This window comes from Puma concolor, chromosome B3 (genome assembly GCF_028749965.1).
Source record: "Puma concolor isolate L17-30 chromosome B3, mPumCon1.1.hap2, whole genome shotgun sequence".
Taxonomy (NCBI): Eukaryota; Metazoa; Chordata; class Mammalia; order Carnivora; family Felidae; genus Puma; species Puma concolor.
In genome coordinates, this window is record NC_141672.1 from 117,881,718 (window position 1) to 117,896,121 (window position 14,404).

Here is a 14,404-nt window from a genome sequence, read left to right on the forward strand (position 1 = left end):
CCAACCATGCAGCTATCCCACATGATGGGGTTTTGGGGTGAGGGGGGGGTTCAGAGCTGACGGCCAAGAAAGAATTTGGTGCAAAAGGTGATTTTATTAAAGCACCAGACAAGGCCCGTGGGCAGAAAGAGCTGCACTGTGGTTGTGATGGGTAACTGATTATATACCCTCAGGTTCGGAGGGGGTTAGGGATAAAGTCTCCAAGGTATTTTGGAAGCAAGGCTTCTATGATCTTGAGGCCTAGCTGCTGTTAGGAAAACGCCATTTATTACTGTTTAGTAAACCTCAGTCATGAGATCCTTCAGATGTGTATCACGGGGCCATAAGCTTGGAATATGGTTGCCAGGATATATCTTGGGGGAGTTGAGAAAGGAAGTTTCCAAAGGAATTTTTAGCAGTAGACTTACAGGATCAGGGAGGGGGGTGGGGGTGGTCAGAATAATGTTAAGCTAAGATTCCCTTTTGCCCCTAGCAAAGTGTCATCATCAAGGCAGCTGAGTTCCTAGAGGGAGGTCACTCTGCTGGTTTCAAGGACTTGTCAATGGGCTGTTATACAGGGAATTTAATCTTTCATTTGCCTTAGTTTCCTACATCACCATGGCAAGTACTTAAACCCCTTTCCTTTATTCTTGGATAGCCAAGAGTGTCCAAGGAATAGCACACATATTCCACCTGGGGATGGGGGCTGCTATTAGCCTGTACTTTGCTCTCAGCTTGCCTTAATCTTTCTCATCACCACACACATGCTGAGTCCTGACTCTTTTTAGGTCTTGCCCCCTGCTGTCAAGTTTTATGGTTTTAGGGATGAGGATCCCTGAGCCCAGAGACAGGTTTAGGACCTGCTCTGGGATTTGACTCAGGGCATCAAGCATGTGTTAGTGAATGAGGAATTTCAGCAATAGAGCCATCAGCCATGGGGGAGATGGCCGATTCACATCTCACTACCCTTATTTCTTCACACTTTCTGCTTTGTTCATCTTTGCTGCCACCAAATCCAGCCACTGTCATTCCTTCCCCTGGACTGGTACAGGGCTGCTAATTGGTCTACTGTTGTTCATGTTGTTACCCGAGATCTCTTTAAAGGGGACAAAATAGGGGCACCTGGGTGGCTCCGTCAGTTAAGTGTTGGAATTCAGCTCAGGTCATGATCTTGAAGTTCGTGAGTTTGAGCCCTGCATCAGGGTCTGCTGACAGCACAGAGCCTGGAAACTGCTTTGAATTCTGTGTCTTCCTCTTTCTCTGCTCCTCCCCCTACTCATTCTCTGTCTCTTTATTATAAGTAAATAAATAAACAAACAAAATATTATTATACAAATATTCCTCTAAAACAATATATTATTATAAACGTTTCTGCTTAAAGTCATTCACTTATTTTCCATAAAGGCCCAAGTTCTTGGTGTGGCCTCTAGGTCCTATAGGATCTGCCCCCAACTATCTATTATTCCCACTCCTTCCTGTGCCCACCCTCATGCATTCGGGCCTTCCTAGTGGCTTTTCAGTTTCTCAAACATTCCTTGTTTCCTCCTGCCTGCGGGCCTTTGCCCATGATGTTCCCTCTTCCTGGTATGCTCTTTAGTCCATGCCTTCATCATCCTTGACTAGTTAACCCCAATTTATCCTTTTACCCAAGCTCAGAAGCCTCTTCTTCAGGAGTTGCCTCTCTACTCAATAGGTTAGATCAGCTCCTTCCCCCACAACAAATGCTTATATTACCCTATAGTTTTGTTTCACAATACGTATTGCAGATTATAAGTATACACTTGTATAGGTGGTTATTTGTTTATTTCTCTCCCTCCCACTAGACTGTAAGCTCCAGAAGGGCAGGAGTAGGGTCTGTTCTGCTCACTGTTGGTGTTCTGGCACTAGCAGTGTACTGAGCACATGATAGGCATTTAGTAAATATTTATTCTTACCATCATTCACTTTTCTTACCTTCCTCTTTCCTGTCTAAATTCCAACTATCCTTTACGGCCCTGTTCAACTTTTCTCCAGGGAAATTTCCTCAAGCAAGAGAAAGCAAAAGAGTCCACGTTTGTGTGCCCTTAGAAATTATCTAGCTCTAACCCCCCACGACCACTCCTCTGAGGGCAGTGTAGAGAAACACTCTTGGGTTTCTCCTTTGATATTCACACCAAACACTTCTGTAACCAAACGTGGGTTTCCTTTTCCTCACATTAACCAATTTTCTGGCACTAGCTCAGTAGCATTCATTTCAGCTCGGACACTGTCTACCTGAAGTTAACATCAGAACCCACAGGTTAAGTAAGAGCTCATTCCACAAGATTGTCCCCACTTCAGATGCCAATACCAAGCCCCAGGTTGTCACCTGTACTTCTATAAACCAGGGTTCCCATGACCCCCTCTTTAGGTTCGATAACTGGCTAGACTGGCTTCCAGATCTCAGGGAACATTTACTGGTTTGTTGTATGATAAAGGATATACAGATGAGCAACCAGTTGAAGAGATACACAGGCGCTTCTCCCTGTGGAGTTGGGCGTGCCACCCTTCTGGCATATGGATGTGATCACCCACCCGGAAGCTCTCCAAGCCCTTTAGTTCAGGGATTTTTTTTTTTTTTTTTAATGGAGGCTTCATCATGTAGGCATGATTGATTGTTAATTTAATCTCTCCCCTCTCCCTCCCCAGGGGACAGAGGATGGGAGAGGCAGGGCTGAAGTTCCCAAGCTTCTACTCATGGCTTGGCCTTCCATCCTGAAAGCTATCCAGGAGCCCAATAAGAGGTGCCTCCTTAGGACCAAAGTTGCTGTGGTCACCCAGGAAATTCCAAAGGATTTAGGAGCTCCGTGTCAGGAACTGGGGTCAAAGGCCAAATATTGAAACAAAAGATGTCTCTAACACTTTGATTGCTTAGGACATTACAAAGGTTTTAGGGGCTCTGGCCAGGAACTCGTTTTACCACAACATCATCGTAGGCAGCATAGAGATCTTTGCTGTCTGCAGCCTGAAAGAACAGGCCACAGAACATGAAGCAAGCCTGCTTCCTCCTCGTCTGCTCAGCCTAGTACAGTGCTGGGCTGATGAAGAAAGAATGGAACTTGGTATCACCAATGTGGAGCTTGCCTACCCATCTGTCTCTAAAGACCTCTGGGATCTATCCACTTCTCTGTGAAAGAGACATCATGCAACTATTTACTCATTCACTTATTCAACAGGGGAAGAGGTATAGCATATTGGAACTCTGTACTCTTAGAGCAGTTACTTCACTTCTCCAAGACCTATCTTTATCATCTCTAAAATGGGGCTAAGGGCACTACCTATCTCATAGGCTATGTTGAGAATGAAATGAGACAATTTTCGAAAAGGACTTAGCACAGTATTTAGTACATAGCAAAATAAATGTCAGCTGCTGTTATAGCTTGAGCTATAGCTGGGTACTGGCATAAATATGAAGCTGAATTACATATAAGGTCTAGTAGGGAAAAGAGAAAAGAAAGCAGATCATCACTAGATAGTAAAGCGTGATCAGTTCTACTAGAGAGACAAGCAAGACGTAAGGGTGAAAGGTTCTAGGGTCTCCAAACATACCAGTCTCCCTTGCAGATAGATTTTTCTGTGTGTAAGGAAGGTAAGAGTGGAGTGGGGTGGGGCTCTATCTGTCCCAAAGATCTAAGTTCTTTCTTCCCTGTGTAGAGATACTATGAAGGAGTGACTCTAACTCTGGCTTCAGTGGTGGTAGTAGGGGAGGTGCTCCAAGAACACTGCCCACCCCACCTCCGTGCCTAAACTAATCCTTCATTCTTACACTGGAAGGTTCATAGCTGGAGGAGCTGGAACGAGGTAAAGGAAAGGTATTCAAAGGTAGGAGGTATGTGAGATGTGCTGTTTGTAGGATTCTTGTGTTTTCCATTTTATTATTCCTCAGTATATGGTGACGCTTCTTTTGAAACGCAGGCTGATTTATCTGAGCCAGGGGACCCCAGGAGAGGTCAATGCCCACAGCTGGGCAGGGAAAAGAGCACCCCCTTTTCCCCCTGGGCATGTGAGGTACAAGCTGTGAGAATTAGTGGTGGGGTGGGGAAGCAGAGTCAGGACTGTAGCTCTCATTCCAGGTGCCCCAGCTGGTGGCCCTCCTCCTGGGCTGCTGAGTGAGGTCCGGATGTCGGAACCTTTTTCCAGAGGATTTATTTTAAAAAAAATGTTTTTGGGGCGCCTGGGTGGTGCAGTCGGTTAAGCGTCCGACTTCAGCCAGGTCACGATCTCGCGGTCCGGGAGTTCGAGCCCCGCATCGGGCTCTGGGCTGATGGCTCAGAGCCTGGAGCCTGTTTCCGATTCTGTGTCTCCCTCTCTCTCTGCCCCTCCCCCGTTCATGCTCTGTCTCTCTCTGTCCCAAAAATAAATAAACGTTGAAAAAAAAAAAAAAAAATAAATGTTTTTAATGTTCATTTATTTTTGAGACAGAGAGAGACAGCATGAGCAGAGGAGGGGTAGAGAGAGACAGGGAGACACAGAATCCAGAGCAGGCTCCAGGCTCTCAGCTGTCAGCACAGAGCCCAACTCGGGGCTCGAACTCATGAGCTGTGAGATCGTGACCCGAACCAAGGTTGGACGCTTAACCGACTGGGCCACCCAGGTGCCCCTCCAGAGGATTTATTAAAAAAAAAATGTTTAATGTTTATTTTTGAGAGAGAGACAGAGAGCGAGAGAGAGTCAGAGAGAGAAGGAGACACAGTATGCGAAGCAGGTTCCAGGCTCTGAGCCGTCAGCACAGAGCCTGACACGGGTCTGGAACTCATGAACCGTGAGATCATGACCTGAGCCGAAGTTGGACGCTTAACTGACTGAGTCACCCAGGTGCCCCATGCTTACTCCACAAACAAGGCCCAGCCAGCCTTCACCATGCCGAGCTCCTGGTGATTCTCCCTGACTTCCGTGTGTTTGACATGTGAGCAGCTCAGCCTGGAGGAGGGGCTGGGGTTTTGTGTCCTGCAGTACTTAAGGCAGGGAGGATCAAAGGAGCATGGAGTGCTGACTGCCTTCCTGCATCCCACATCATCTCATCTCACCTTCCAACATACTTGTTAGGCTGGCATTATTATCTCCCTTTTATAGAGGAAGAAACTGAAGCTCAGGTTAAGGGCCTTGCATGTGACATTTGACATCATCAAGCATCACTGAGTTCCTTCTTAGATCACAGCAATTCTTTGCTACTGACTGAGCTACTCAGTAAAACCTGAGGTTCTCACAATAGCCTGCAGAGTTCTGTGCACTGCCTTTCCTCTCTGACCACCTCACGTGTACCACCCCCCCCACACACATATACACACATGCTCACTGCTCCAGCCACATTGGCTTCTCTGCTATTTATTCCAAAATATAACAGACACATTCCCATGTTCCCACCGTAGTCTTTGCTCAAGCAGTTTCTTCTGTCAGAATATTCCTCCTCACCTCCAAGCCTGTGCTCAAATCTCCTCTCCTCAATAAGACTTCCCTAGATATTTTAAATTCTGCAAAGTGCTTCCTACTCCCACCCCCACTTTTTGTAGCACTTATCTCTCAACCTCCTATATGACTTGCTTATTTATTATACCTATTTGCCCGTTCTCCCTTCACCAGAATGTAAGCTCCACAAAGGGAAAGGGATCCTTATCGTGTTCTTGGATCATCACCAGCCCTTAGAACAGCCCGCGATATTTTGCCGGTTCTCAGTAAATCTGTGTCCTGTGAAGGACCGAATGAATGAATACTGAGACCCAAGATTGCGGGCGGTAAGCCTCTGGGCTGCTGATCGCTGGAGGGTGTGAGAGGCATTGAGAGTGCTCCCAGTGGCCACCCCCGGCAAACGGCCCTCCAAGGAGGCACTCGAGGAACTACATTTCCCAGGAAGCTCTGGGTCAGGGGCGTTGCGGGTGCTGTCGGGAAGTGCATACGTGCCAGCAGCCAGGTCCGGTACCGCGAGGATGGCAGTTCAGCAAGGTGGGCTGTCGGCTGTGTTGCTGAGGACACTGGGGGAGGGTCGCGTCGCGGGGAACCTTCCCGACCTGAAATGCCAGGTGGGACCCAGGCTTGCGTCTCCGCGGAAAGATGGATGGGCTCTGGGCAGAGGAGGGGGCACTTGCGATGGGGATTGAGCCATTTCAGCGCTCGAAGGAGGGTCTGGCGGGGAGGGGCCGCGCATGGGTCACTTCGAGACGGGGTGCTGTCCAATAGGTTCCTCCCGCTTCCTCCTCGTCACCTCAGCGCATCTACCTGACTCATGTCCGCGGAAAAGCCTTACTGCCCGCTTTACAGATGGGAACATCGAGGCCTGCGGAGAAGGGTCTCAACTAACGACCTACAAACCCCTTATATGACTGTCCCCCAGACAAAACCCTCAGCTCGTGTCTAGTTTCCCCAAGACAGTAGGGTCAGGCCTCAGGAGTGGGGTGGAAGCTGACCCACTCTCTATGCCCCCAGTATTCCCCCTTTCCGGTGTGGTGCAGCAGTATGCCTGGGGGAAGACAGGTTCTAACAGTGAAGTGGCTCGGCTGCTGGCCAGCAGTGACCCGCTGGCCCAGATCTCAGAGGACAAGCCATATGCAGAGGTGAGACCTGGGTTGTGTTTGACTTTACCAGCAGGTGAGACCAAGGGATTCCTTCACTCAGAGGGCCTGGGGCAAATCATTTAGGTCAGCTGGGAGAGGGAGGCAGCAAAGAGGGAGGGAAGCCCTCTTGGCTCTTCAGATCTGGGCAGGCAATGAATCCAGATGGTAGCACCAAAAGAAGAGAGGTTTTGTCATAATTGGCTGGGATTTCTGGTATCTTCCTTCCCCCAAGAACTACCAGCACTTACTGAATTTTAAGTCAGCCGTCTTTGACAATTAAAACTTTGACTTTTACATCTTAATAACCTAAAATATGTGTTTTTCCTGCCCATTTAGGGGAGATAAAGCCAAAGTATAAGGCCGAAGGCCTCTACTTCTGAGATTGGAATAAATGAATGTTAACCCTTCTCAGAGGCATTTGAGAGCTTTTTAGTGACCTTGACAGTGCAGGTGTCATTCTCCTGATTGGACAGATGAGAAAATCGAGACCAAGAGATCAGAAATAAGCAACCCAGGCTTCCACAGCCGGTTGGGGGCAGAGCCTGAATTGGGTCTCCTGACTCCTGGTATGCTGGGGTCTGCTGCCTTCCTGTATGTCTGTGATGGCATGAGCATTTATGCCCAGGCCTGGGAGGCCTGTCTCAGGATTCAGGTTGGTGGTGTCCGGTTTTTCCTTTTTCCCTCCCAAGTTTTATGTTTTTCCAGTTGTGGATGGGGTGCCATCCCCGGGGAGATGCCAAGATCCTTGACAATCGCATCTCACAGAAGACCCTAGGCCAGTGGATCGCTGAGAACCAGGACTGCTTGGGCTCAAAGGTCAAGGACACCTTTAATGGCAAGCTGCCCTTCCTCTTCAAAGTGCTCTCGGTTGAAACTGCCCTGTCCATCCAGGCACACCCTAACAAGGTACAGGATTAGAGTGGAGTGCAGAGGTCGGGGTACAGAAGAACTCAGGTCAAGGCCCTCCCACTACTTTTACTGCTGCTTTTACCCCACCCACGTGCCACAGTCCAGCCCAAAGCTAAATTCAGGCTTGACGACTCCCAATTTAGCTCTGGAAGGCCAGATGCTGGTGACACATGCTGGCAGCTAAGTCTAAGCGGACAGCTGGCCAGCCTGTGCCCAGGGAGTTTCTCCATGCTCTTTCCTGGGTTCCCCTCATCCAGCCCAGGACTACTCTACCTGCTGTTTTCCCACCTGGCTCTCTCAGAAAGTTTGCCTTCCAGGGCAAGGCAGGCACCCTAACTATTGCCCCAACTCCTAGGCATTTGTGTGTCCAAATTTCTCATTTCTAGATGGGCAGAGTAAGACCCAGAGAAGACAGGGATTTAACCAAACTTGCACAGCTTGTTAGTGTCTGAGCTTGACTTGGTGTTGGGGTTTCCTGATTTGCAGTCCAGGCCCTGAGTTTCTGCATTATGCCCTGACTGGGCTCATTGCCAAAAGTATGAAGCCACTGCTATCTGGCGACCAGGGCGGGTAGAGAGCAAGGGCTGGGTGGGACTGGTGTCCTGCTAGGTGTGATGACTGCACGTTGACCATCCTCCTCTTCCCTTCGCCATCCCACAGGAGCTGGCAGAGAAATTGCACCTCCAGGCTCCACAGCACTACCCCGATGCCAACCATAAGCCAGAGATAGCCATTGCCCTCACCTCCTTCCAGGGTTTATGTGGCTTCCGGCCAGTTGAGGAAATTGTGACGTTTCTGACAAGTAAGACTGGGCAAAATAGAACATGCATATTGGGCCTACGGTGCATAGGCAACCCAGGGCAGAACTGGAATAGGGGCAGAGAACAGAGGCTAAGTGTCACAGTAATTGAGGGGCTGCTTAGTCCTATGAATTTTTTTTTTTAATTTTTTTTAATGTTTACTTATTTTGAAGGAGAGAGAGCCTGAGCAGGGGAGGGGCAGAGAGGAGACACAGAATCTGAAGCGGGCTCCAGGCTCTGAGCTGTCAGCACAGAGCCTGATGTGGGGCTCGAACCTACGAGCCGTGAGATCATGACCTGAGCCGAAGTCGGATGCTTAACCTACTGAGCCACTCAGGCGCCCCTGGCCCTATGAATTCTTAAAGCCACTGGGGTGGACCTGTGAGACCAGGCTCAGGTATGGTTGGTAGGGCTGGTGGCAAGCAGTTGGTTTTCACCTCAAAGTTTGCTTAGCATTGCCTGGCTCCTTGGTTAGGGAAGGGATAGGGAGGCCTCTTCCGACTTCCCACTCGTGCGGGTTCCACCTTGCCATTCCTGATACGGGCCCTGGCATGGCCTTCCTGCAGAGGTGCCCGAGTTCCAGTTTCTTATTGGAGATAATGCAGCAACACAGCTGAAGCAGAGCCTGAGCAGTGACTCCCAGTGTGTGGCCTCTGCTCTGCAGAGCTGTTTCTCCCACCTGATGAAGAGCGAGAAGAAGGTGGTGATGGAGCAGCTCAACCTGTTGGTGAAGCGGATCTCCCAGCAAGGTGGGTGTTGTAGGCGGTGCGGTGCCCCCGGCCTGCACTGCCCCAGCATGGGCACCAGGCACTGAGGAGGACAGGGTTCTCAACCTCTCTGCTCAAAGCGCATCACCAAAATGGGCCTTAGATGACTTCGATGGTCTGTTAGTAACTGAGCGTTTCTTTCCTAGTCTTTGTTTCTCTAGACAGCTGGAGACAGAGTGGCCTGGAGGACTTTTAGGAGGTCTTCCACCTAGGCATTCTGAGATTTCCCCAGCCTTACAGTTGTTCTCCATGGATGGATTTATACTTTGGGCCTAGAAAGTAGGAAGGGGACATGGGGATGCTCATCCTCCTCTTCTCCAAAGGCCTGAAGCCCAGAGCTTTCAATCAGATCTTTTTTTAATTACATATATAGATATAGATAGATAGATAGATAGATAGATAGATAGAGATATATTTCCTTAAATAGCTGCTCCGTGCCCAGCCTTGTGCTAACTAAGGAGGGTTCAGGAAATGACTGATGGGTGTGGCTGTCACATTTGGGTCTGGAGGTTAGTACAAGCAGTGTAAAACAAGGCAGAGTGCATTCCAGCTCTGAGCTTATGTGACACACATGATGAGGCCCCAGCCCCTTCTCCAGGCAACCCCAGAGCTCTTCTGGCTCCCTACACATTTCTCCTGTCACCTCTGAGCCATAGGGAGCTCTTTTACCCAAACATACTGTTTTCTTTGGATTCTTTTGCTTTTGGTGTTTCTGCTTGCATGCCTCCCCTTTATACCTATTTGCACGTTCTCCCTTTGCCAGAATGTAAACTCTACAAAGGGAAAGGGATCCTTATCTTGTTCTTGGATCATCACCAGCCCTTAGAACATCCCACGATATTTTGCCGGTTCTCAGTAAATCTGTGTCCTGTGAAGGACCGAATGAATGAATACTGAGACCCAAGATTGCGGGCGGTAAGCCTCTGGGCTGCTGATCGCTGGAGGGTGTGAGAGGCATTCAGAGTGCTCCAAGTGGCACTCACGGCAGAATGGGATACTCTTGCTGGGAGCTCCCAGGACACCCTGTTGATATGTGAGGTGTAGCACCTGTGAGTCTATATCACCACATGTATCACCTGGGTTTTCTCCAGGCCAGGAATCTGTCCCCTTGAGACTGTGTTCCCAGTGCTTTGCACAGAACAGACATTCAGCTTGTCTGTGTATGAAGGCTCAGAACCACCCTCCAATCCAGAGCAGCCAGTTCCTTCACTGTGACACTGACACATTCAGCTTTTACTTACTCATGCCCTCCCCACTTCTCTGCACACTCAAGAAATCTCAGCTCACCACCCTCCCCTGCCCCAATTTCCAAGACTTCCCTCACTAATCTAGCCCAGGCTGAGGTCTCCCTACCCTGGTCAGTCTCCAGGACACAGTTTTGACCCTGGGCTCATTCTGCCTCTTGCTCTCTGGGGTAATCAACCATCTTGGTTTGTCTGGGACTTTTTCTGAGACATGTTATGTTCAGTGCTGTGAAATGGAAAGGCCTGGGCCAACTGGGGCAGTTGGTCACTCCGCATGGAACTCTTGGGTTATCCCTTAAATAGATTGAGATTCTACAGCAGTGGTTCTCAATTAGGGGACACTGGCAACTGTCTAGAGCATTTTTTGTTTCAAAACATGGATTGGGGTGCTAGTGCTATCTTGGTTGTAGAGGCCAAGGATGCTGCTAAGCATAGTGCAATGCACAGGACAGCCTCCACAACAAAGGATTATCTGGCCCCAAACCTTAGCTCTTCCAGTGGCCAGGGTAATGCTGAGCATATAGACGGTCAGAACAAGGGAAAATGGCACCTCTGTGGGCTGGAAGATCAAGGAAGGCCAGCCCACAAAGGGTGGGGATGTGGCTAGACAGACACACCCACCAGTTTCTAGATTTCTGAGGGTAGGGACTTCCCCAGGACTTCGTGGCCGTGGTGGGGCTGTAAACACCACTGGGGGTTCCTAAATGGCCTTGGGGCACTCTGTGACCCTCAGTGGCTGCTGGAAACAACATGGAGGACATCAATGGGGAGCTCTTGCTGCAGCTGCATCAGCAGTATCCAGGTGATATTGGATGCTTTGCCATCTACTTCCTGAACCTGCTTACCCTGAAGCCAGGAGAGGCCATGTTTCTGGAGGCCAATGTGCCCCATGCCTACCTGAAAGGAGGTGAGTCACATTTTTTTTTAAAGATTTTTTATTTAAATAATCTATACACCCAATGTGGGGCTCAAACTCACAACCCTAAGGCCGAAAGTTGCACATTCCACCAACTGAGCCAGTCAGGCGCCCCTAGATGAGCAACGTTTTAGCAGTGAGTCTACCAAGCCTATCAAGCCTTGCTTCCTCATTTAGATAAAAGGGGAGGGGGTGGTCAAGGAGAGACCTTTAAGGTCCCATCCAGCTCTGACCTCCCAGGGTTCCTGGGGTGGGCAGGGAAGTAACCAGTAGGGATGGAGAACGACAGCTTTGTGTTATATACTGCTTGACTCTTCACACCCTTTGAGGTCCCAGTACTCTCATGCTGAGTCTTGTGTGCATGTGTGGTTAACAATTTGAACCCAGGCTATATTGGATGAGGCTGCTGTTCTCTCCCCTACGTTATGCTACCTTTACATGTGTCTTTACCCAGAGATTTTTATGCGAAAATACATTCTCACAGAAAGGTGTCACATTTTGACTCTTGGCTATTTGTCCACTCATGGACAGGATTCTGTGGTAGAATAGTCTGGGGAGGGTTGGGGCTCCCCCAGGGGCTAACGTGACCGACAATATGCAGGTGACCTACTATTTAGTATCTCATATCTTAGCCCATTCTCCCAGATTATACATTTCACACGTTTTACCCAACGTTAGGAGGCCCAGCCCTGGAGAGTCTAAATTCAAGGCATCCTTCATCAGGTTAGTGCATGACAACTGTCTATCCCTAGACTGTGTGGAGTGCATGGCGTGTTCAGACAATACTGTTCGTGCTGGCTTGACACCCAAGTTCATCGATGTGCCAACTCTGTGTGAAATGCTCAACTATACCCCCAGCAAGGACAGGCTCTTTCTTCCAACACAGAGTCAAGAAGACCCCTACCTCTCTATCTATAACCCCCCTGTGCCAGACTTCACTGTCATGAAGATGGAGGTGAGTGGGGAGGGTGGGGATGGTGGCAGCTATGATGATTGTCTTTGTGTGGCATGAAAAAGCCTGGCAAGGGGCGCCTGGGTGGCCCAGTCAGTTGAGCATTGGACTTCAGCTCACGTGGTGATCTCATGGTTCATGCCCCACATCAGGCTTTGTGCAGTGTGGAGCCTGCTTTGGATTCTGTCTCTCTCTGCCACCCACCCCTGCTCATGCTCTCTCTCTAAAATAAACATAAAAAAAAAAAAAGAAAAACCCTGGCAAGGTCCACAATGTGGAGTGTACCTGGGGCTGGTTTTCCTTTCTGTTAAGCTCACTTGGTGGGGGGTACGGGAGGCATAGCCACGGGACCTACCTACTCTTCTTTGTACCAGAGACTGGATGTGGGCCTCCATGCTGACAAGAGACTGAGCAGTGGGGAAGAAGATAACTGACCGCTCCTCTCACTGTCTTTGGGGTTGTCCTGGGCCCACTGTGAGCCGATAGGAACAGAAAGTGAAGCGCATCATCCTGCTGTTTGTTTTGCCCAGGTCCCTGGCTCCATCACTGAATACAAGGTTTTGGCAGTGGACTCGGCCAGCATCCTCCTGATAGTACAGGGAAGAGTGACAGCCAGCACTCCCACAGCCCAGACACCAATCCCCCTGCAGCGTGGTGGGGTGCTCTTCATTGGGGCCAATGAGAGCGTCTCACTGAAGCTCACTGTGCCCGATGACCTGCTGATGTTCCGAGCCTGCTGCCTGCTGTAGAGGCCACAGCCTGTCTGGCTCTCCTCTGAGTTACCCTAAATCCTAGCCAGCCTCTCAGGCCCAGCTCAAACCCTTCCCTGTTCTGGACTTGGGTGTGCACTGGAAGAGCTGGGGTAGAGTAGCAAGCTTGAAGGTAGTGCCTCCTGAGCAAGCCTAGGACAAACCGTCATCTTTCTCTTGGGAGAAGGACCCCGATGAGAACTAAGAGCAGACACTCCCCTTGTATTCTCACCATACCTCAGCCAGGCTCTCCTCAAGGCAGGAGGCAGCAGCTGTTCCAGCTTTTGGCATTAAGCAGGCTGCTAAAATCTAGTACTATTTCAGCATCACTCACAGCAAAAGGATAGGCCATTTCTAAGAACAGGGTTCTGGCCCTGGGACTGCCCATTTCCTCAAACGCAAAGGAGGGAAAAGAGTAGGCCTATGGACTCATTACTCATTGCCACCCTCTGACTCTGTCAAAGCAATTAAAGATCATTGTGTTGAGGCTGATGGAGAGCAGTCAACCTTTAGTGTTCCAGGATAGAGCCCTTTCTGGATGTCCAGTTTTTGCTTTAATTTCTGCGTCTAAGAGCTCCCTGTGGAGGGCAGGCTGGACTTCAGGGCCCTTTTATAGGAAGGGCAGCCGGCTTCAGCCTTAGATGCAGAGCTTGCAGGCAGGCCTTGAGTCCTACATATGGGGAAGGTGGATCTAAAGACAGGTACTGTCAGTGTAAGATTCTCCTCTCCAATGTTTCAGTTGGCCTTAGGGCCAGGATCAGCATGTTAAGGCCAGCAGACTGGAGCTGGCCACACTTGTCATTTACATACCATCCAGCTGCTTTCAGGCTACAGTGGCAAAATTTAGTAAATGCACCAGACTGTAGGGCCTGCAACACCAAACATATGGACCAACCCTTCCGAGTTTGTCAGCCACTTCTCTAGAGCACATTCAGTCACTGTATACACAGGGATTTGGGGTCAGGGCAATCCAATTTGTGTTGTGAAGAGAAACCTAGCTACTTTTTCTAAACTGGCAGGAAATACATAGAGCGTCTGCTCTTCCCGTGCCTACCCTCTAGTCTGCAAGAGGTGGCACAGCTGTCGGTTCTGCCACTGAAGTACCTGACTGCAGTCCGAGATCCTGTCACCTCAGACTTAGCAGAGAGCCAGGCTGTTGGCTCCTTCCTGTGGGGTAAGGGTTTAGACTGGCACAAAAGGATCTTCTTGGGCTACTGCCCACACTAGAGCTCCTATACAATGGAAATCTAGGAAACTGCCTTCAAAAAAGTTCTGGCAAATCTGTTCTGGGGTGTCTTTTTTTTGGCCTCCAAGTTTTCTTCAGCTAAAACCCAAAAATGACCTGGGAAGAAAAGGTCTGTCAAAGGGAACGCAGTCTAAAGAGAAGTGCTGTGCAAAGGCCTGTTCCATCCATGGTCTCCAATGACACAGGCCTGAAAATGATGCCCATTGGGAATAGTAGGAACAAGAGGTCCTAGGACGAATGGTCACAGTTGGGGCTATTAGGCTGTTTCTTCATTTC

At 49.5% G+C, this 14,404-nt stretch overlaps 1 protein-coding gene across 3 annotated transcripts; it reads left to right on the forward strand.

The window, feature by feature from the left end:
* Nucleotides 1-5,846: 5,846 nt before the first annotated feature.
* Nucleotides 5,847-14,167, forward strand: MPI (mannose phosphate isomerase). 3 transcript variants are annotated; one of them, XM_025918861.2, is made up of 8 exons: nucleotides 5,847-5,937; nucleotides 6,418-6,545; nucleotides 7,251-7,451; nucleotides 8,115-8,256; nucleotides 8,821-9,003; nucleotides 10,999-11,172; nucleotides 11,934-12,136; nucleotides 12,664-14,167. In XM_025918861.2, the coding sequence occupies exons 1-8, from the start codon at nucleotides 5,922-5,924 to the stop codon at nucleotides 12,880-12,882; spliced, it is 1,266 nt and encodes a 421-aa protein (XP_025774646.2). In that variant the 5' UTR covers nucleotides 5,847-5,921; the 3' UTR covers nucleotides 12,883-14,167. The 3 variants fall into 3 exon arrangements, with proteins under 3 accessions (XP_025774646.2, XP_086567358.1, XP_086567357.1); XM_086711232.1 differs by having other exon boundaries at nucleotides 5,895-6,014; XM_086711231.1 differs by lacking the exon at nucleotides 6,418-6,545 and having other exon boundaries at nucleotides 5,913-5,937.
* Nucleotides 14,168-14,404: the final 237 nt, after the last annotated feature.